Here is a 22,672-nt window from a genome sequence, read left to right as displayed (position 1 = left end):
ATGGCTGTTTTCCTTCACACAAGTTTAATAAAGCACAATAAATCTATGGTCTTTTTCATGTTAATCATCTCATTATTTCTATGTATATTAGATGAAGAGCAATGGATCATTAAACGACTATTTTGTCTCTGCTATCTATTGTAAATCAAAAAACTGTATTAAATAGCTTTTCAAACCAATATAGTAATAGATATTCCACCACATCTAAAGATGTATTTCTTGAGGTTTGAAGGCGAGCCGCTGTTCAACAATGACAACTGATATGTTTTGTGTAAAAGATTTAGTCATAGCTCCAGTCCAAAACACTGCAGTCTGTCTGTGTAAACTCTCCTCTTCGACTGTCTATAGCCCTTAGCCTACCCCTAACTTGGTGAGCAGCAACCAGAGTGAGCAGGTATTTAGTAAAGTCAGTCAGTGGCTATGAGGATCTTGATGAGAGGCAGGAGTCAGGGACCTAGTCAGCGATGGTGGTAGTGTGTGGGCTGCTAATAAGATCATTAGCTAAACTGGAGGAAGCTGCTTCTCAATGAACTGCTTAATATCCATCATTTCCTGTAGGATGGATGGAGGCAGAGAGAGAGAGAGAGAGAGAGAGAGAGAGAGAGAGAGAGAGAGAGAGAGAGGGATAAATTATCACTAATCATCATTACCATAATATAAGCATAAAGCTGTATACACCATTCTGTTACATTACGTTGTTACACTATTACATGACCATACCAACCTCAGAACAGGCACTGTGAGGCATTCTGGGATAGGTCTTCAAGGTGACGTTGTTTGGGTTGACAAGAGTCTTCAGCTTTTCTACCGTCAGACTACCGAATACTAACGGCACCAGAGGGTCTGCCTCACCATGGCATTGGAGGAAATGAATGTCCTTGTTGACCATATTAGCCTTGAAACGCAAAATATACTGTAAGTTGAAATCATTGGAGAATTTCTTGGAAGAATACCAAGCCCAACACCTTTACCTCAATACAATTATGTTCAATTTATTTAGCAGACGCTTTTATCCAAAGCGACAAATAACATTTCAATTAGACTACATACTGGCACAGTACAATGCCAAGTACGGTGCAGAAAAAAATATATTTTGTGGAAGATCAACTACTAATGGGTGCAGTTTCTTGCTAGACAGTGTACTAACAGTATCTCAGGTAAGGGACAAAGTCACAGGTATTACAACAAGTGAAACTGCTAAGTGCTGCTTTTGGTGGCCTTAGAACAATTAAAACTCAGTAACTTCAGTAACTGCTTCAGTAACTTCCTTAATCACTAGTGTTGTTCAAGTAAATGTCTTAGTAAAATGTAAAATGCATAAATATGCAGAGTCAGTACCTGAGAAAAGGAGCTGCGTAGAGGCAGCCAGCAGCTGAGAGCCACAACTCCTGCTAGCTTCTGCTGAGTCGTCAGGGCTGTGTAGAGAGACAGGGCTCCACCCTGTACACACAAAAAAAGACACAAGGACCATGTGGTACTGTGTTATAGAGGAACAATCACATGTTCTGATGGCCAATGAAAGGACATGGTTTGGCGGTGGATGTAGTCTGCATTTGTCATATATTTCACATAGTTGCATTCTTTTTTTGCCACTGAAAGAAAAAACTGGATAAATTCTACCTGAGAAAACCCACCCAGGACAATTCTGTGGGAGGGTATTCCATTCTTGACTTCCTGGTCTATCAGCGCTTTAACTGATGGGAAAGAAAACGACAGGTCACTAGTGAATCATCCACACGTTTACTATATGCAAAAGAAGTGGCAACGGTAATCCAAAAGCCCACTCACTATTCTCTGCTGCTTTTTTTATCCCAGACTCGTCTTCCTCAGCATCTGTACTCAACCCGATGATATCAAACCTACGACACAGACAGAAATCATGATACAGAACTGACTCTACTCTTTCCCTTTCTCAATAATCCATGGTAATATTGTATAACTTTCCAAGCTCTGCATCTTACCAAGAGGGCATGGACATGTTCATGTTTAAAGTGACAGGCATGATAGGCCTGAGAAAGAAATGAAGATAAAATACATGATTTTATTTAGTGATTTTAAAAAGTGAGACAACGCAAGTGTATGTCTCCCATAATCTTTATTGATAATGAGAAATGCAATCTTGCTTCCAGATACTCACGCGTGAGGACAGATGTACTTCACATGTGAAGTTCTGATCTCTGCAAAAGCCTCGGCCCAACCATGACTATAAGCAAGAATTCAAGGCTCTCAAGTATCACGCCTTCGCCATTTGAGTCATTTATCACGCAACGTTTTACCCAAACTTTGACAGGTATGGTAGGCTAATCTCAGGCCAAACTTTTGATATCGAGAGCCCTGAGAATTAAAGCTCTAAAACATAGGGCTACCCTTAACAATAAGAATGTATCAATGTATCAATTGTACATCTGTGGGCTAAATTAGTTTGTAAAAGTGATTATTATTATTTTATAAGCCCTGATGAGAGGCAAACATGCATAGAAGCCTATGAACTGACAACTTGGTACATACCCTGTATCACCCAAGCCATGAAGAAATATCACCTGCAACAACAAACAATTTCAACAAGATTGGAAATATGCTGTGTATGGACAGTTTCCAACGCTATACCAAAAATTACAGGCAGAGAATCTGTCAAATCAGTCTCAATCGTTGCATCCGGTAAGATGCACAACTCACCGCTGCAGTAGCTTTTCGTAAAGCAGGCACAATTGCAGGCAATGGAACTGACATATTATTGCCGCACATACAACGCAGTTGTAGAAAACATAAAAAACTGAATTTATATTATCCGTAAGCTACCTACACGAGGCGGTTACCGTCCTTTTGATCGACCTTGGACAATTTATTTTGTTCCGAGATTTCTATAACAATTTTCAGATCTATTCCTGGTTTTGTCTATGGTGATTTAAGTCAACATCGCTTCTTTATAATGGAAAACGTGGATCAAACAAACAATTTTACTACATACTAATTTGACGTTCAACTCGATTTGATTGACAGTTTGGAGTTCCGCCTTTTTCCCATAATGATTGGATGTTGGGCTGTTTTCCTTTCAGACATTGGTTCAGACACAAATTGAGGTCTGACACTTCCGTTTCCGTATGTTATTTCGGTGATGGCTGATATTGTCCTTGGACAACGTTGACATGTGAGCAGAACCATGTCTTTGACGAAAAAGCCTGGTGGGAAAGCGTTAGAGGTATTGCAAAACTTGCCCCGCATAACACTTGCCAATTTACGGGCGGATCCTGGTACCAAAAAAGCAGTAAGTGGAACATGTTCATGGTTAGATTTAAATTAGCAGATGCTGTTAGCTAATGTTGCGTAGCCTCTAGTTGCCAAACTATTTAGGCTACAGTTAGAATCAAGTTAGGTACTCATGTAGTTAATTTACAGCCCGAAAATGCATGGATTGTGTTGCTGGATTTTCTCATATTTACACATCTAAATTAGTTATAATACATAGGCTTATATATCTTTCTGTGCATCTAAGGAATAGGCCTAATTCAAAACTGTGGTCTACAGTGTGCAGAAATGTGCATGACCTCACTTAAATACCATGTGGGATTCTTCACACAAACAACATGGCTATTTAATACACATTGGCCAGTAGTGACTGCTCCTTTGATTCGCTGTTCTGTGTCATTTTGCAGGAGAAAAAACGAGGCAGAGGTCAGCACGGAGGCAACAGAAGTGGCCGGGGTCACAAAGGAGAGAGGCAGAGAGGCAATCGCCCCCGTCTGGGGTTTGAGGGGGGTCAATCTCCCTTCTATCTCTCTATCCCCAAATATGGTTACAATGAGGGCCACAGGTATGTGAGGAACCTTGATTGTGCATAGTTTATTTGTACTCTCCACTTAAAGGTTTTGCTGCATGTTTTAAGCTCATGTGATATTTAAGTCATACAGAACCTGACTATTCAAGTGATCAGCACTCAGCACACATCAGTACTTGCAACAGACTGTATAGACAATCTATATAGACAGTCCAGTTCATGTTTAAGAGGAAGCCTGTGTTCGCTCAACATGTTTGGAGCAAAAATGAGCCACGTGGCTCATTCTCAAACCTGTACTCTTTTCCTGGTAGTCGCAGACCACAGTACCAACCCCTGTCCCTGAAGAGGCTGCAGTACCTGATTGACTTGGGCCGAGTTGATCCCACTCAACCCATTGACCTGACACAGCTGGTCAATGGTAGGGGCTTGACCATTCAGCCCCTGAAGCGAGACTATGGTGTACAGCTTGTTGACGAGGTAACTTTAGGTCTAGATTTATATGCTGTTTAACTTCAGCAGAAATGGTGATTCACATGACACTGTCCACTATCCAAAACCACCTGTATACTGCCAAGTTTATCATTTAGTGTGTTTTGCCATTTTACTATTCCACTAGGTGGCACTCTCTAACAGCTTGTCCTGACAGGTTACATGTTAGTTTGTTCTCATAAATCCAACTACTCTCTCGTTGTTGTTGTTTTAGGGGGCTGATATTTTTGCTGCGAAAGTCAACATTGAAGTTCAGATGGCATCAGAGGGCACCATTGCTGCCATAGAAAGAAATGGAGGGGTCATCACCACAGGGTTCTATGATCCCAGAAGTCTTAGTAAGTAACATTTCAGTTCATAGCACTTCATGCTACGTAATTTGAAATGCAAATACAATATTGGTAACATGTGCCTCCCACATTTCTTTTGCAGCGGTCCTCTGTAAGCCTGTCCCATTCTTTTTGACCGGTCAGCCAATTCCAAAGAGGATTCTGCCAGGGGAGAACTTGGTCCCTTACTACACAGATGCCGATAACAGGGGTTACCTGGCGGACCCAGAGAAGATCCAGCAAGCACGGTTGGCCCTGGCCAAGAAGTACGGCTACATTCTTCCGGACATTTCCAAGGACGAGCTGTACCACATGCTCTCCATGAGGAAGGATGTGAGGCAGATCTTCTTTGGCCTTTCACCAGGATGGGTGGTCAATATGGCGGAGAAAAAGATCCTGAAACCTGTGGACAAGGAACTGCTCAGATATTACAACTCGTAAGATGCTAGTCTGTGAAATAAACTTGGTTTGATGTATGTAAATGCCATGCTGGCTGTTGAGTCAATGTCTCATTGCGTAATTTGCTGACAGGTTAAGTCACTTGCCCATCATGCCCTAATGTATCAGAGCCGAGTGTGTCCATCAATGTAATTTGACCACTGCTTACATCTGTATACCTGACTTTGTAAATGTAATTTAATTTTTTACATTGATTCTGTTTGGAATGGAATGGATGATGTTTCAGCAATAAAGAAAGAGAATATAAAGTTGGTGTTGGTTTTACATTTGGTTTAAGGAATTCAGCGTAGGGGGAAATTGATTAATTTTTTACCCCCATCACACTAAGATGAGAGAGCCGTATGTACCCTGCTGGTGTCGGAGCTAAGAAAATGACTTGCGCAACTTAATGGAAGAAACGTGGACTGTAACAGGTGAGGGGGAAATAAGGAAAATAAGATAACTCAAAGAATGAAAACAGGAAACAGATGCCTGGTGATGTGTGTTACATGTGAAACAAGCTGCCTTGGCTGTAGATGGGGGAGTTTGAAATTAGTCATAGGCAGCTGTATCCTGGCCTGGACGTTCAAACGACTCTAACCCCCCTTGGAACACAATCAGAGGCACACACTTCTGTCTTTGCCCCTGTTATGTTGTAAGTACCATTGCCAGTATAGGGAAAAAGGTATTTTGAAAATGCCATGGAGATATTTCTTGCAATGTTGGCAAAACACTTCCTGATTAAAATGATAATCCTGTCCTGAAGTCACTGTGAAGGTGTTCCACGGAATGTTACATTCCTGAAATTCCATTCTGACACTTTCACTGTTCAACATGTAGACGAACAGTACATTACTACACTAGGCCCATCAATTGACACAATTAAACATTTAAATGATATGGCTCAACCTACATCAGATCAAATCTGCCTGATTATTTTGTAAAAAAAGGTGTGTGATATGTGTTTCATTGTATTTAATTTATTGTTTACCCAATGGAACTTGTCATGTTCCATTAGTATCAAACAGTAGTTGTTTCATCTGGTTACTGTGGACAATGTCATCGGCTTTAGTTCAATAATAAATTTCAGAAGCACACTCAAACCCCTTAGAAATGATTTTCCACTACTACTTGAGTAAAACATGGCTACTCAATCCCACAGTGACTGTTTTCCCAAATTACTTTTTAAGACCTGATTGTTTACACTTTAATTCCCACAGAAATTCATGTTCCACTGCTCCAATATTTATTTTAAGTCTAAATGTATAATGCTGTCTATAAATAACATGGTATTCTTGGCATACAATGTCCTTAGGGCCGTTGACATAGCACTCCTGGTGGAATAAAATTCTTTATCAAAGGAAGCATGTGTGTGTGGGCGTGTGTGTGTGTGTATGTTTGTGTACCTTCTAGCATTCTTCTAGCAAGTAGTGCTTATTGCTGTGTTTGTCATTGTAGGCCTGATTTCTGAAATATAGTAATGCCCTGTAGGTTTAATGAGCTTGTGGTTTTGAAATTACATTAAAAGGGTATGGGTTCTCATTGTTCAGTATTTTCCTGTATCTCAAATAATTGACTCTAATAAATGACACACCAATACATGACCAGTCCGGCCAGGAAAACAAGCCCAAACCTTACAGCATTATACTTTAAATAAATCACTGCACAGGAAAGAAACTGCACAAGCATTGTTTATGGCAGAGCAATGGCCCTTATCTTCAAAGCAGCAGAAATCCTTTTGAATCCAAATCTGCTCTATAACTACAGTGTGAAGGTGAATGGAGAGACAATTTAAAAAAAATTACCACAGGGTTTGGGTGGAGAATGAGGGGGCATCAAGAGAATAAACACTTAAGCACACACGTATTCATTTTTGCAAAATTTCAATGAAAATGAGCTAATTTCACAGAAGGTTAGGGGGAAAATAACAAACATATTTTGTTTTTCAAATCTATCAAGGATTGCGTCATAGTTTGTGATCCCATTGATCTAATGCCTGAGTCTAACCAGTTCACACTATCTAATTAAATGTTTAAATATTCATTGTTTAGTCGTTGTCGAAGTAGACCAGATCAGATTATTGTGGTTATCTCCTAACGGTGAGTATCCATTGACAGGCAGAAAGACAGAGATAGCACAGTGTCTCACAGGTTTGAGGCATTCTAGGATACTAGATAATAATTAGAGTGGATTGCTGCTAATTGGAGTTCTGTCTGTTTTGTCTTCCTAGGAGCCACTGAATGCTGTCTGGGTTCAGGGTCGGGCACCCAGACAGGCGGGAGGGCAGTCAGACAGACAGACTGACAGACTACAGTGTTCTCATTGGAGCTGAAGGAAGAGAGCGTAGACAAGTTGAGCTTGAGACTGTAGACATTATGCCATGGCCTGCTGTGGCGATACAATACTCCATCAAATGCCAAGATCTCTAGAGCCCAGACAATAAGAGACTTGGGAAATTCACTCAGTTAAGCAGATAAGGGTCTTATCAGAAGACAGGTCTGGAATACAATCCCTCATTTGCAAAGAATAGAATTGTATTTGGGCATGTCTATCTTTGATCACTTTTTGCAAGGTTTCTCGAAGCTAGACAAATGTAACAGTGTGAGATATTGTACTGAATGTATCAATGACTCCGAGCTGTTTTTTTTTTTTTACACATCAGTCATTTTAAATGATTTTCTATTAGTTATATTGTGGCACATCAAGGTTTGAAACATACTTGATTTTATTTTTACTTTTTACATTTATTGCATACCTTCTATTCATGTCACATTCTTACTGCCTCCCACTTGACCACTGTATGGAAGCCAGTCTGGCTAGGGGTCGAAGTGTGTCTGCAGGCTTTGTCAACTCTGTTTCGTGTCTAAATGTATGTGTGAATGTATGTTTGTGTGAGTGTTATCTGTGTTGAGAGGTGGGGACATCATTGTGTTCAGCTAATGAGGCCACATTAAGCCAGTCTACCCCAGGGGGTGTGTAATCCCTCCAGCTACCCCTTGGTATGGGGCAGGGTAGGGTGCTGTTTACTAGGGAGTGTGAGGCTTCAGCTCAGGGCTGGGACCTGGGTCCTCTGTGTGGGCTCCAACACCTGATTAGCACGGACTGGCTGCAGGGGGAGAGGGTAAGAGGAAGGCTGGAGGGGGCTGGTTAGGCCTCTGCATAGAATGGAGTCTTGGGTGAGTGTATCTGATGCCAGCCTGCTGTGTCTGGAGGATGCATACAGTCACCTGAGCACCTTGTGGAACAATGCTGCTACTTGGAGTGTGTGTGAGTGTGTGTGTGTGTGTGTGTGTGTGTGTATGGGGGGCAATGATGAGGCACTGTGTGGAAAACACATATATCCGTGGGCTGGCAATTAAGTGAGGAACCCAGCAGATCACAGAGCTCCGTTACCTAAGACCCAAACATGTAGCTTTACTTTACATAGTCTTGTTATTTTTCTCTTCATTCTCTGTCATTCTTCATGGTAGCATACCCCATGTATCATCAAGAGGTACAATATTATCCATCCTAAAAAAGGTTTCCATCACTGGTAAAAGAAAATCCTACCTGCAAAATAAAGCATGTAAACTGGTAAAACAACTCAGTGTATGTCTGTATCCTTACGAGTATCCTTACATTCAACCTTAGAGATCAGTCCTTCCCTTTAGACCATAGGACAACATTTGATCCAGTTTGTCCTAAACAACAGGTGTATCCATCACATCCTCAAACACGCACTAACATCATTTGAATTGTTCTTCTTTTTCCCAGGGAAATCCAGTTAGGGGAAAAAATCTCAAAAGGTTAAGCATAATTCCAGCAATATTCAAGTCCCAGAATAGATGGTGCTTAGTCAGTGTCCTGTGACTCTGACTGCAGCTCTACGTGTTGCCAGTCTGATGTAAAATGAAGAGGGAGAGGAGGGTCCCACATTTGACTTGTGTCCAATACAATAGAACATTGTGATCGGAATGCCTGAGAACAATCACCATTCAGACATCATGGTTGCAATTCAGCCGCTACCTTGTTTGTGCACAACACAATGCACTGTCTTCCTTGAGCACCCCACTGTCCTCCATTAAAGAGACCCACCGAGGGAATCCTGTAACAAAATATCTATGGTCTAACGAATAATAATAGTAATGTTTTGAAAACGGTAAAGTGCACTCGCAATTAGTTGTATTAGCTATTGGTTGTATGAATATCAAATAAAAAATGATTTTGGTCTGTGCTGCAAAAATTATGGGTTGAAACCACTTTAAAAGTTCAACATTCCTTGAGCATTGTCTAATAGTTGCCCCTTTTACATAAATGCCTGCAGAAACTAACATTATTGTATTCATGCTGAGTCCTTCAAACTAATTGATTAAATCCATTAGCGCTTTTCACACGACAGCGGGGATGTGTTCGATTTGACACTTCGATGTGGATTCCAGCTCAAATTCTGACAGCCTGGTTTTAAAAATAAAATCATGTCCTTGTGTTTGTGAATAACCATCTGGATTTCCAACGTTTTAATAGACTAATCTATCAGGAAATGTATTACATCTTAGGAATTAATTACGCTCCAACATATAGCCTATTCAAACAAACATGAGACGAAACACATCGGCCTATGGCCTACAAGAGAATAGCCCTAGTTAATTTCTAATAATCACGTTGGGACCGTCTAGGCATAGTTAAGTAGGAACACTTCTCAAATTCGATTACTTCATTTTGGTATCTTTAGACAGTCTAAAAAGCAATCTAGATTGTATCGATGAACAATAAACCGGCCTTTAACTCTGATTGCCCAAAGTTTTGTTGAGCTGACGCACTGAAGGATCCCTCTGCTTTGATGAGAGCAAAAGATGATTAGCTTAAAGAAAAACCCCTGATCACCCTGTTAATGAAACGATGTCACATTGAACTGTCTGTTTGATCAAGGTGTCAAGTTCCTTCAGCCTAAAGACATCCATCTATGACCATGCCAGAAATCTGTCTGTCACAACACTGTGCAGGTGTGCTAGATGTTACGGTCACCTTGTAATCTAACAATGACAATCATGGACTGCAGCTTTTCAGACTTGAGATGACAGCTAAATGTGAAAGCACAAATAGTCTGCCAAAACAATAGGCCTACAGTACAGGTGCAGGCCACAGCAACAGGCATGAGGCTAGCCTACTAGCCTGTGTATTCTGGAGTCAACATAAACGGCCGTAATTACCTCCATTGTGTGTGTTAAAATGAGTGCGCTGTCAAATGTGGTGTTGGCTATTCAAAATGAAGACAGACTATTCGTTGAAACCGAGGAGATTTGTGTTAGTTTTTTGGACTGGCTAATGTGATAGCACACCAAATGACAAATCTGCATAACAGATAACTAACTATTTGTATTTCAGACTGCGGAAATGCTGTAGGCTACTGCTTTTTTACCACTGAAGACTGAACAATATTAGAGAACAAATACACGTTCTATACGAAAACAAAACTGTCCTCTAGAGAGTTAACCTCACCCTTGTAGGCTACCACTCACGTCTAACTTTATTTTCCTTCCTGACCTTTCAAAACTTCCCGTACAAATCCTTATCACTCCAGAAAACCTGACACTGCACAACATGCATCTCACAGCAAGGCTGAACCAGAGTTGTTTTTGCATATGGTTTTTGTGCTTAACACGATGAATGCTTTACTGTATACCCCGTTTACTTATGTTATAGTCCTTTCATTATTTATTTGTAAAATCACATTCTGAATTCCATCAATTTAACTGTAGAAAATTGTCATTTTATTAAGCCTAGTCCTATATGGTAAACTCCTAGTTTGTTATGTGTCCTTATCGAGAGTTAGATATCTTGCTTGTTAGGTCAATATTTATCCCAGGTAATCGTATAATAAACTTCCCTTGATGATCTTGTTTGTTTCAATCCTGTAAAATGTGCTTCGATAGACAGTGGGCTAGATAAGAGTCGATGTAATGAGTAACCAGTTCCGCCAGAAAACTTTGATGTTGGAACCTTTTTGATCTTAAATGATCTGATTTCATTGATCTCATGAGGAAATTAAATGTAATTTTAGCATCCTTTATTTTCCTTTCGATAACTCATCTCTGCAAACTGATAAAAGGCATTTTGTCGTTCTATCCAGTCATTACTAATGCTCTGTAATCCTCTTGAACAAGGCTAATAATGCACTAGCCTAAATGTATACTTTAAATCGAAGAATCAAAATAGGCTATAGGCAATTGAATAATGTGAAATCGAAGTTGGTCTCATTTGGCAATACAAAATATTTAACTTCATTTGTAGATTAGGTAAAAAAGATTTGGTTTCTTGTGTCTGTTGATTGAGCCAGATCTTTCACTGACTTGAGGAAACACCTGGTTTTCACACCTGAATCCATTCCTGGCCTCCAATTGGTGGATGTAGCGCATATATCCGTCTCCATCAGTTGGTGGAGGATGAGAGCGGCCTTCAGCAGACAAACCTATAGACGTAACCATGTACTTTGATCGAAATAAAAAATCCAATGTTGATCTTTGCGCAACCAAGGCAATATTTGAAAGCGAGAACTTCATTGCAGCGTCGTCCACCAGCGTGACAGACGTTCGGTCTCCAGGCTCCGGACCCTCCAGTCCGCACTCGGTAAACTCGGACTCCAGCTGCTCCAGTACGGAGGCTAAATCGGTGGAGCCTCGAGTAAGAAGGCCCTTGAATGCCTTCATCATCTGGACCAAGGACGAGCGCAGACGCCTGGCTCTGCTTAACCCGGAACTAGAGAATACCGACTTGAGCAAAATTCTCGGTAAATTACATTGATATACAATTTTTTTTCAAACACACCAATACTCTATATTCTATCGATTTAAATAAGACTTTTTTTTTTAACATATAAAAAAATGTGGGGTAGCTCTATTGCCTGTGAACATAGAATCAGTTTCAATGTTTTTCATGAAGTTTGATTACTAACCTCACTGTTTTTCAGGTAAAACATGGAAGGCCATGTCTTTGGCAGAGAAGCGCCCCTACATGCAGGAGGCTGAGCGTCTCAGAGTGCAGCACACCATCGACCACCCCAACTACAAGTACCGTCCTCGCAGGAAGAAGCAGTCCAAGAAGGGTTTCAAAGCTCAGAGTGAGGAAGCCCCTGTGTTCACACTCTGCACCAAGGGCCTCACCATACCCTACAACTTCAACTACTCTTTTCAGAACCAAATACACCCTGCACCCTCAGCCAACTTCCATGACTCCTCTACCCACTTCTCCAGTATGCAAGGGTCCTTTTCAAACGTGTCGGAAAACCCAGAACCAGCAGCAGACTTTTCAAACAAGTCTCTGATGTTCCCCAGTGCTCCTTCCTACCCAGCGGAGCCTCATATGTCTTACCGCAGCCAGCAATACGTTCCTCCGTATGGAGCTACCAGCCCTGCGTGCCCTAGCCATCCAGGAGAGCAGAGGGAAAGTATGCCCTGTGTCGGACAGTTGAACTCTACAGGCCCTTCCCTGGAGTTCTACCTTGAACAGGTCCAACTGGACATGCTCTATGATCTGGATCGAAGTGAGTTTGAACAGTACCTAGGCCCACCCTCACACAAACCAGAACCAATGGAATCAAGTTATCACCAACAGATCAGACTAAGACATTTTTAGTAATAAACTGTATTGTTGATGTAAATTATGGAGTTATTTTCAATGTATTACTTTTATTATAATTGTGTATATTTTGTCAAATGTTGAATGTGTCATGTGTCATGTGCTGTTTCATAAAATGTTGTTGTTTCAATAAATGAACCTAAAATAACTGAAAGCATTAATGTCTTGAATATAGTTTGGTCAAAAATAGTTTCTGGTGCTTTTGCGATGATGGATTGCCGGTTATAAATTGTTTTCAAGATATTTATTAGTTAAGTCAACAAATGTAAGGCTGATTGCTCACCCGTTGGCAGAGGTAAAGCTGTTGACACACAGCTTTATCTCTGGTTCTCTGTCTTTCTTAGCTGAGGGAGGGAAGTAGGGTGGTGTTGGGGGCATAAACTTCCCAACTTCCTGTTTCATTTTAAAACATCTCACAAAGGCTCTAAAAATATGCCAAATATCGACACAATATCTCCCGACTCATGTGCCATTGGCTGCCAAATGTTTATTAATTCGTGAACATGTTTATCTCAGAGCCTGCCCTGCTGGCCAGGGAGCAGAGACCCAGCCCTGCCCTGCATGGAGGCAGAGCACTAGGTCAGCTCCACTGGCCAAGAAGTACTGCAACAGTGAAGCCCATCACATCATGACACATTCCACCGCCCCCCCCCCCCCCCCCCCCCCTTAGATCACTACTCAGGCAAACCAACTCATCACAAGTGTGTGAGTGGGCTCCCAGAAGGAAATATTATAAGATGAGTTATGGTTTGTTGGAAGGAAGTTCTTGATAAAGGCCAGGGGGTAAGATCCAGTTGCCTGCGCAGAGAGAGATACAGAGAGAGGGGGGGGGAGCAGTGAGGGTAGAAAAGCAGAGAATGGCGGCAGCGAGAGAGAGTTAGAGGGTGGAGAGAGAGAGAGAGAGAGAGAGAGAGAGAGAGAGAGAGAGAGAGAGAGAGAGAGAGAGAGAGAGAGAGAGAGAGAGAGAAAGAAGGAAAGACAGAGAGAGAGCTGATTAGGACTCTGAGGACCTGCACTTCCATTCCTTCACCACCTGAATAAACGGAAGATACCTGACGTCAGGGCTGGTCCCATGACACCAGGGCAAAAACAACGTAAAATACAACAACAATCTCAAATGGACAGGAAATTTGGGAGGTCAGAATTCTCTTTCTCCCTCTATGCCTCCCTCTCTGGGTCTATGTGTCTCGTCAAAATGACCGGAGCTGTGTTTCTCTGGTGTGTGATTTGGTCTCCTAGCAACAATTAATATTCAGTTTCAGGAACTTCCTGAAGGATAAACAAGTAAGTTAACGTCAGCAAATGTGATCAACAACAAACCTGAGGAGTCTTTATAATACCACTCATGGTGTCCTGAGCTGTCAACGGTTCAATCAAAGGATGAGGATTGACCATCGTTAAATATAACAAACTATATTTTCTGTGACACATATTATATGTAGATGTATAGTATATAATTATAAATACGTGATACGTGTCTTGTTCTTGGGAGGAATGTATTATAAATCCATTCTTAGACCACTAAGGAATGGAAGAACTCGTTATCAGTCCAAAAGAATTTATGGAATCTATGCCTGAAATGTGAAATGGTCTGGAGTGGACATTCCGAGAGCACGAACAGTCACATAGTTAGATATTAAATCTCTAAATATTAGAATTATGTAGGTAAAATATTGATATGTGAATAACAGGAGGTTTACAGTAGACCTTAAAATAGAACTGCATTTGCTTACATGGTGCATTCTTCAGATTTAGTGAACTATAATTAAACATGCTCTTCTTTCAACTCGTCCATGAAGGTCATCAATCATTTCCTGCTTCAATCTCAGGGTGTATTTTGGGTGAATTTGGGCCTGTTCTGCTCAGATAGTGCTCATCCGTGAATTCTCCTCCCAATGGAATGTGTTCACTGTCGAGACCAGACAAGGAAACGGTAACAGGAAGCATTCCGAAGTGAGACACTCAAAAGCTTTTTACTGTAACTGAAATCCTTGTGTCTCCTTAACACACAACAGGGAGACTTGATGATGAACTCTTCATGGAATCTGACAGGAAGAAGGATAGGTGTTTAAGTGGGGAGAACCCTTGGTACTCTCACACAAAGGTCACGTACAGGCATGTCCCACGGCTTAGCTTCAAATTAGACCAATCACCATCAAATCACCTCCAAACTCAATCAATTATTGTCTGAACTGAATGTGTCCTGATTTTGATGGCAAATCTGATGGTGACACTTAATTATGTCTAATTATGCCTCTAATCAAGGACTCATTCGGACAATCAGTGCTATCAGCAGTAAGTCCTACAGCTTCAATGATTACTGACCTGTGTGTCTCACAGGTCCGTGTGGCCTAGGACTGGACAAGAGGACCTATGAACCTCGAGGATGAGTTTATGTGGATGGTATGTGGATGAGTAGAATGTAATTACTGTGACATTTCCGACTGATCTGCATGTAAGTTCAAAGAGTCTAAGACACATATATAATTTGATTCTTAAAATAACATCCTGAACTCTTACTTTGATTGTGGGCTGGAACACAGAGGGAAGAGGCAGTTGGGTTCCTCTCCTCTGGGAGACAGTGGTCACACTGGGAGACGCTGCCAGGGCATCAGACAGCTGATTACCAGTCAAGGGGGCCTGACACACACTCAGAATAGAATAGGGTACTTGGGTGTGTCCCAGTGGCCTGCTGGGCAAATACAATACTCTATCACAGCCTTCTAAAGCCTGTCAACAAAACACGTAGGAGTCCATAACTATACACAATGCTTACTTAAAGGACTGTGTGTTTAGTGTCTGTGTGTTTGTGTGTGGGAGAGTTTGATAGATATGGTGTTTATGTGTGTGGTGTTTTATCAATAACTTACATGAAGCTACGACTTAACAAAAGTTAAATTGAAGCTTTTGCTTCATACACAAACCTGAGATCATTCATTATCATTACCCAACTTTGGACCCATGTCCCTTTCTCTGGAAATAACATCACACCTCTTCCTTAAGCCTAATGAGAACACAATGAGTCAATGTACTGGTATGTATATGAGTCTGTGTATGTATGTGTGTTAGTGTGTGTGTGTGTGTGTGTGTGTGTTTGTGTGTGTATGGGAGAGAGAGAGAGAGAGAGAGAGAGAGAGAGAGAGAGAGAAAGAAAGAAAGAAAGAAAGAAAGAGAGGGAGAGAGAGACATACAGAGAGAGAAAGAGACATACAGAGAGAGAGACATACAGAGAGAGAGAGAGAGAGAGAGAGAGAGAGAGACATACAGAGAGAGAGAGAGAGAGAGAGACATACAGAGAGAGACAGAGAGAGAGAGAGAGAGAGAGAGAGAGAGAGAGAGAGAGAGAGAGAGAGAGAGAGAGAGACAGTGCCTGTGTGTGCCTTAGGAGAGGGTGGTGTATGTCTGCGTGATCGCAATGGCTTAATGATTCATCCAGATGTCCACACGCCATGCAAAGGATTCCCTGTTTTTTTTTCCAAACAACATGCACCTGAAACACTAAATGCAAAAATGTTTCAGGGTTACTTTAGGGTTTCAGGAGCCATCTTATTACTTTGATGAAAGTTGTGAGAAAGAGAGAAGTATTTATTAGCTAATTGGTGATCCAACTTCTAGCATGCTGCTTTGAACCATCAAATATATCCTAAGCTTCTAAACCCTAAAGTAACCCTTTACAAACACTTAAATTATATTGTGCTTCGACGAACACAACCATACCATCAATCCTGCTCCAATACATGACAGTTCCTCTAACAGTCTTTGATCTGTCTTGGGAATTTTAACTGTCTGGTTGACCTGTAACTGTTTGGGGTAAAAGGAATCTGTTGATGATGTGTGAATTCGGTATGTGTGTGTGTGTGTTAGTTTGTCTTTCCATACAATGGCCCTCCCAGGAGTCATGTTGAACTGTATTCCTCTCATCCAATCACACTCCTCCTCCTCCTCATCTTTCTCCTCCTCCTAGTTCTTTTACTCTTCCTCCTCCTCTTCTTCTTCCTCCTCATCCTCCTGCTGCTCCTCTCAGTAGCATGCACCTGCTTTTTGTTGACACCGGGACTTTAACACCTCTAGTAATTGGTTTAACCGAGCAAGCCTCAGTGATATGGTCCTCTCTGAACTGTATGCCCATGTCCTGTCGCCTATGTCCTATCGACCAGGAACCTGGCTACCTGGGAGACCCAACCTGTGAAAAGAAATACATGTCCTTTCGGCTAAGCTAACTGGCAGATGAATGTGCATTCATGACTTTGCAGAGGTTTATGTGTTGAGTGGAGTATGCATTACACACCGTGGTAAAAAACATGTTTTCAGCCTTTGGGGTTGGACAGAGTCATCTGGGTGGAGTTGAGATTCACCCCCCCCCCCCCCCCCCAAACCTTCAATCCGTCAACCCTCTTGCTAAACCTCTTAGACCGAGCAACAGCGCCTTTCAACTTTTATTTGTGTTGTGTTTGTAAAGGCTGCGTTCTGCGGACCTGCCGGCAACCTCTGTTATTCTTCCTGTGCTGCCTCACTTGCAGCTGGAGAGGCAGGAAAACCGATCTGGAAAACTACTCTGTGTATGTCATCGGGGATTGCGAGAGACTGGTTGTGCCCGCATGTGCCCTGTGATGGCAGGTCTGGGCTGGGCCCTTGAGACCAGTGGAGTGAGGGGGGTGGTCAGCTGAGTAATGTGCTCCCTAGAAGAGGGGGGCACTCGCTCAAGGCCTCTCTCATTCTTCCAGTTAAGGAACTGTCGGTATATGAGCAGGTCCTGTCCACCTTCTTCCTGTGGAGTAATGGTAGAGGAAGCCATCCACCCTGAGGTGGCCTGGCCAGCAATCCTCCCAACTTTCAGTTTTATGGTCATGACCTCCCAGAAACTCACATAAACACATTTTAACAATGGCTTGAGTTATTTCATTTTTACTTTAGAAGTTCATACTTTGATATCATACACAAGGACACAGCACTTCTAACATCCAAGCGTTTGAACAGTCAGAACTAGAAACAAACCAGAGCACAGGGACTTCAGCGAAGCAGAAGTGCTTTAAGAGCCAGCTGACTCGCTAAGCAGGCCATTTTTGTGTAAACATCTCAAGGAGATCCCTGGGCTGCAGTTCACCTTATTGTTGGCCTTTCCTTTCCTCAACTGCCACTTTCCCATGCTGAGGTCTTGGAGTGGCAATCCAGGGGGGATCGGAATGACAGGACGGCCCGGCCTCCCATTGTATGTGTGCGTTTACTCAGCATGGGAGAGCAAGGACAGTTAGGCAACAGGAATACAATAGGCTCATATTTATTTACTGCTTAGAGGCAGCCAGGGAGGAACCTGTACCTGATAGCAGGGCTCTGATTCTCAGCCCATAAACTCATCTCAGTGGGATACTGAGGAGGTGGGGTGGCTCTGGGCTGACTACCGGAGACTGTTGGGACCAGATTTTGTGTGACATGGACTGTCAAACTTACATGTATATACAGCACAATTATGTCCATAGTGTGTCTTTATGTTGCTGCTCTTTGATTGATATATATTTTGGTATGTTTTATATGTATATAATCACACAGTATGTGTCTCATATTGCTTATTTAAGTTCCACATCAATCTGTTCCATATCAATCATGTTTATCTATGAAGCATGTTTAAAATAACATTGTGAACAACTGCGCCGTACAATCAAATGAATCTATGATGATTAATCCTTTACTTCTCACAACTTCAGGTAAACACACACGTGTGTGCAGGGAGCAGCGAACACGCACACACATTCCAGGGTGTCCCACGGAGAGATCCTGCCTTCTTATCGTCCTGATGTTGTCCTGACATGACAAGTTGACATGACAACTGATTGTAATGGTGCTACGTTTATGCAGTCTGTTTGGTTATAGTGGGCTATCCCCATAAGGAATACATTGCACACTGGAAAAAGCTCCCTTTACGATGGGTTATCCTGATGTAGCAGAGTGCAGCAGAGTCCTGCTGCAGTGCCTGTGATCTCCAGTGGAGGGCTCACTCTGATGACTGGTTCATTGCACAGCACAGACCATTTATTTTCTACGTGTTGAGGTCCATCTAGATCATGGATCCTCAAACTTGTTTTTTCTAACTGAAATGTAAGTGCATGAAACTGAATTATATAGAGAGAGACAGGAGTAAGACTTATTTGACTCAGGGTCAGTACTGACTTGTACTTCCAGGGCCACAGTCCTGAGAGGGTTAGCCAGAATACACAAACCCCTCGATATGAGGTCAGATTTTGCTGCACCCAGTTTACACTTGACTCTACGTTCATAAAATTTGATCTACTATCATCTACTTCCATCTCTAAGCATATTTTATCAGAAAGGAAAATACTGTGAAAATAAACAAAAAACAGCTGTGACTGTTTGACCTACATGACGATCGGCAGTTCTCACTGAGCTCCGCAAAATCAATTTCCAGAGAGGCATTATGAGAGCTTTATTTATTGGTTGCCTTGATGTTTGTGTCTGTAATTGTGAGAGCAGGACGAAGTTGAGTGGCTTTGATGCGTCCGGCCATCCTCCCTTCCAATCCCAGAGTTTGGGAGATTAACACAGACCCTGGATTAAAACTCTCAGAATAGAGAAATCCTTTTTAGATGAACAGACTGATTAAAAAGAAAGGGGAAATACAGAAATATTTCTGTGTGTGTGTATGTGGTGGAAGAGAGCTTCTGCCTTTCTCACCTTTGACTTCACAAAAGTCCCTCTGCAGTCATTTTACTGGATCACACTGGGCAGACAGGTTCTTCACAACATATTGATTATTCACAGTAACCATGGCGACGAAAAACCATGCTGTCAAATTGGAGGTGCTGTTTTGTTTTGAATGTTATTTAGTGGTTAAGAGGTGCATCAGTATGTTGAGGTTATGGGGTAGGTATGTTTATAGTACATACTCTCATTCCTTCATCTAGATCACGCTGAGTTATTATTATTATTTTTTCATATTAACAGATTGATCAACAGTTGTTGATATCTCTGTTACAACCCTAACACAACACTACTGCAACCACTTATTTTGCTGCAGCTATGGAATTGTAAACAATGCAAAACAAATTAATAGTCATAATGCTTGATATCCTGGTAATTGTGTGGTCTGCTAGAGTTCTGGGAAACAGGTGTAGGTGAGTGTTTCCTCTAACCAACACTCTGGCCTCACTGACCAAATTTAGTCATTTGTCCACTTCCCCTCTGCGGCCTCTGCTCTCAACGCTTGCAGCCTTTTCCTTGTCCTTCCCTCTCTTTCTCCCTATCTTTCTCTCTTGCTCTCTCTCACCTTCCCCTCTCTCGCTCCCTCAGCCCCACTTCTTCTCTCCCCTCCTGTCTCTCTTTGTCCGTCTGTCTCTTTGTCTGTTCCTCTTTGTCTCTCTCCATCTTTCTCTTTTTCTCCCCCTCTCCCCCTCTCTCTCTGTCTCTCCCTCTCTCTCTCTCTCTCTCTCTCTCTCTCTCTCTCTCTCTCTCTCTCTCTCTCTCTCTCTCTCTCTCCATTTCTCTCTCTCTCTCCATTTCTCTCTCCATTTCTCTCTCCATTTCTCTCTCCATTTCTCTCTCTCTCTCTCTCTCTCTCTCTCTCTCTCTCTCTCTCTCTCTCTCGCTCTCGCTCTCTCTCTTCCAGAGGCCTGAGCTCTCTTCCTTCCTGCCCTCTTACGTCTTCCTGCTCCGGCTCTTATCACTAGAGAAAACGTGACAGGGGTTCAGCCTAGTCAGCCCAGCAACTCCCCCTCTGCCCTCCCCCCTTTTCCTTGGCCACCACCGCCTTAAATGGAAGCATTCTGCTTCAGTTCCTGGGACTGGGGGGGCGTAGGTAAGGGACGGGGCCTGAGGGGGCCACAGAGGGGGATATCCCGGGGCCCGTCAACCACCTGGGCCAAACCTGCTGCTGGACTTATTTATTATAAACAATATGGTTCACTACTTCACAGCCCAATGAGAAACAATAAATCTCGAGTGTTCGGATGTGTTTTTATTTATGCATTTTATTTATCTGAGAGGAAGCCCAGGGCTCTTTGGGGGCATTATCAGCCCCTTCTCCTCTGAAGGAGGCTTCCTCTCCATGGAGGAAATCAGCAGCTCTGATTTACTCTGCAAATCTGGGCATTATAAATCACAGGGAGTGCATTGATGTGTCATCTCAGAAGAGACGTGGAAATCTTTGTGGTTCTCACAGTTTGAGAAAGTAGAGCACAGTGTGTTATTATCATCTATGACATTATACACATTTGTATTTTTTGCATCCCATGAAGTGCTATTGATGTCATAAAAGTGTGATGATAAGCAAAGCTGTGCCTGACAATGGCATTATTGCATCATAACTATCATTTCTTGTCTGACAATGATGAATCAATGTGTCAATTTGTACAGTAACAGGAATTCTAATTTGTAGCTTATTGTTGTCTGACAACAAGCAACTTCATCACAACACAACACAACCTCATAAAAGCAGACAGAGATAGACAGACTTAAAGCTGCACCAGGAAATGTTATTAAAAATAGTAATATGAGAAACAGTGCCCCAATTAACCCCTCCACTTTCCTCCAGTTTGAGTTTGATTGACACAAAAAGTCAAGGAAGAAGGTTCACCTCACCACGAAAGGCAGAACTGGAAAGTAAACGCCCGGTCCGTTTTTTTTTATTGTAATTTCCCTGTTACTGAGCTGTGTGTTGCTGAACAACTCTCAGAAGGCCTTATAAACTCACACAACGTATTTTAGGGGACATGATTTATTTGATTAAAAAATCCTACCATTCCTTTAAAGTTCTGACAGAAGATAAACATACTTCCTCCTCACATTGATTTGTTCCCGTCATCAGTCATTTTGTTGAATGCCAGAATGCCGCTCTAGTGGTTGGTAAATGCATACCCAGAGCCATGCGCATCTTGACTGGGTGTGTGAGTGCATGTGTGCTAGCATGTGCTCGTGTGTCTGTGTGTGGTTTGCATGCTGTATTTATTGTTGTTGTATGGCAGTGTTGCCAGATAACGGCCTGCCTGGCCCTGATAGAGCCTGTGTTATTGTAAGGCCACAAGGCCATCAGATAAGGACCCATACTCCTCAGACCCCTCAAGCGATAAGACATGTTTTGGATGGTTCTGAGCCAGAAAGCCTAACCTGTTTCACAAATGCAACAATAACTGCAAAGTTAAAGGTCCACTTGATGTCCATTGATCGCAATATTAGAGCCTGGAGTTCACTGTGAAGAAGTTCATTTGAGGTTTTCAGCTTTACTCTAAGAATGTGAGGATGCGTGGAAAATGCTTGTCTGTGTTGGGTGATGATAATGGTATTGATGTGTGTGTGTTTGTGCATGTGTGTGTGTGTGTATGTTTACCTTCTTATCTTGTGAGAATATCACACAGGGAAGTTCAGCAGCTGATGCTGGTCACTGGGGTTAGGTTGAAGGGTCAAAAGTAAACTGGGTGTCAGTGTTGTGACTTGATACTGACACTGGGCTGTCAAACCAGAAATAAATGGATTTCTATTGTAAAACATGATTTTAGCACTCATGAACCATTAGAAGGACAACACATATTTTATACTAAACTGTCGGAATTTAATGTATGTAGTGTTTTTAAACATAGTTGTGTGCTGAGCACAGTGATGTGACCTTTTGCATCGAGGTTAAGGTGTCCATGGTGCACTGGTCACTTGGTAAGGGTGAGGGGTTGATAGTGACACTCCAGACCATTGTGTGTAAATGACCTGCGAGTAGATAATCTCTGTTCCAACGTCAGGCGGACTGAGAAGTTAACCTGAGCAAAGCATTCCCTTGATGTTTAAGATAAAGGAGATATCTGAGCTGAAGTGTTGATAAAAAAGATTCCAAACCATGCATGTCAGGGAATTTAAAGGCAAAAGAGAAATTTACCGTATTAATTGGAGGGGTAATATTTTTTGCCACTGTATGACATCTTAGTAATTGCACTTTACACCCAAAGTCGATAAGAAAGAAAAAGAAAAAAAGGTGTCAGTCAGAAAAAATCGGTACATTTTCACAGGGCAGGCATTGTTTTTCACAATGATT

The 22,672-nt window shown here is 42.0% G+C and overlaps 3 protein-coding genes across 3 annotated transcripts; 2 read left to right on the top strand and 1 right to left on the bottom strand.

The window, feature by feature from the left end:
- Positions 1–5: 5 nt before the first annotated feature.
- On the bottom strand, positions 6–3,000 carry lypla1 (lysophospholipase 1). The gene is made up of 9 exons (XM_084703094.1): positions 2,677–3,000; positions 2,509–2,540; positions 2,138–2,203; positions 1,962–2,009; positions 1,789–1,859; positions 1,621–1,694; positions 1,339–1,440; positions 725–895; positions 6–552 (listed from the first exon to the last, which is right to left on the bottom strand). Exons 1-9 carry the CDS (start codon positions 2,743–2,745, stop codon positions 502–504), a joined length of 684 nt encoding a protein of 227 aa, XP_084559220.1. The 5' UTR covers positions 2,746–3,000; the 3' UTR covers positions 6–501.
- Positions 3,001–3,104: 104 nt separating this feature from the next.
- mrpl15 (mitochondrial ribosomal protein L15) lies at positions 3,105–5,300 on the top strand. The gene is made up of 5 exons (XM_084703092.1): positions 3,105–3,265; positions 3,654–3,811; positions 4,087–4,252; positions 4,479–4,602; positions 4,697–5,300. Exons 1-5 carry the CDS (start codon positions 3,161–3,163, stop codon positions 5,032–5,034), a joined length of 891 nt encoding a protein of 296 aa, XP_084559218.1. The 5' UTR covers positions 3,105–3,160; the 3' UTR covers positions 5,035–5,300.
- Positions 5,301–11,493: 6,193 nt separating this feature from the next.
- Positions 11,494–12,642, top strand: sox32 (SRY-box transcription factor 32). The gene is made up of 2 exons (XM_084703305.1): positions 11,494–11,797; positions 11,978–12,642. The coding sequence occupies exons 1-2, from the start codon at positions 11,494–11,496 to the stop codon at positions 12,640–12,642; spliced, it is 969 nt and encodes a 322-aa protein (XP_084559431.1).
- Positions 12,643–22,672: the final 10,030 nt, after the last annotated feature.

This window comes from Hypomesus nipponensis, chromosome 8 (assembly GCF_054491055.1).
Source record: "Hypomesus nipponensis isolate SF chromosome 8, ASM5449105v1, whole genome shotgun sequence".
Classification (NCBI taxonomy): domain Eukaryota; kingdom Metazoa; phylum Chordata; class Actinopteri; order Osmeriformes; family Osmeridae; genus Hypomesus; species Hypomesus nipponensis.
The sequence above is the reverse complement of the archived record's forward strand: the minus strand, read 5'-3'. Positions and strand labels throughout refer to the sequence as shown.

Excerpts from the sequence above, each read along its gene's own strand:
- lypla1 (XM_084703094.1), bottom strand. The coding sequence starts at position 2,745 with ATGTGCGGCAATAATATGTCAGTTCCATTGCCTGCAATTGTGCCTGCT. Across the intron at positions 2,204-2,508 it reads CATGGCTTGGGTGATACAGG|TCATGGTTGGGCCGAGGCTT; the intron begins GTATGTACCAAG and ends TCTTGCTTATAG. Across the intron at positions 896-1,338 it reads TACGCAGCTCCTTTTCTCAG|GCTAATATGGTCAACAAGGA; the intron begins GTACTGACTCTG and ends TTGCGTTTCAAG.
- sox32 (XM_084703305.1), top strand. The coding sequence starts at position 11,494 with ATGTACTTTGATCGAAATAAAAAATCCAATGTTGATCTTTGCGCAACC. Across the intron at positions 11,798-11,977 it reads CGACTTGAGCAAAATTCTCG|GTAAAACATGGAAGGCCATG; the intron begins GTAAATTACATT and ends ACTGTTTTTCAG.
- mrpl15 (XM_084703092.1), top strand. The coding sequence starts at position 3,161 with ATGTCTTTGACGAAAAAGCCTGGTGGGAAAGCGTTAGAGGTATTGCAA. Across the intron at positions 4,253-4,478 it reads GTGTACAGCTTGTTGACGAG|GGGGCTGATATTTTTGCTGC; the intron begins GTAACTTTAGGT and ends TTGTTGTTTTAG. Across the intron at positions 4,603-4,696 it reads CTATGATCCCAGAAGTCTTA|CGGTCCTCTGTAAGCCTGTC; the intron begins GTAAGTAACATT and ends TTTCTTTTGCAG.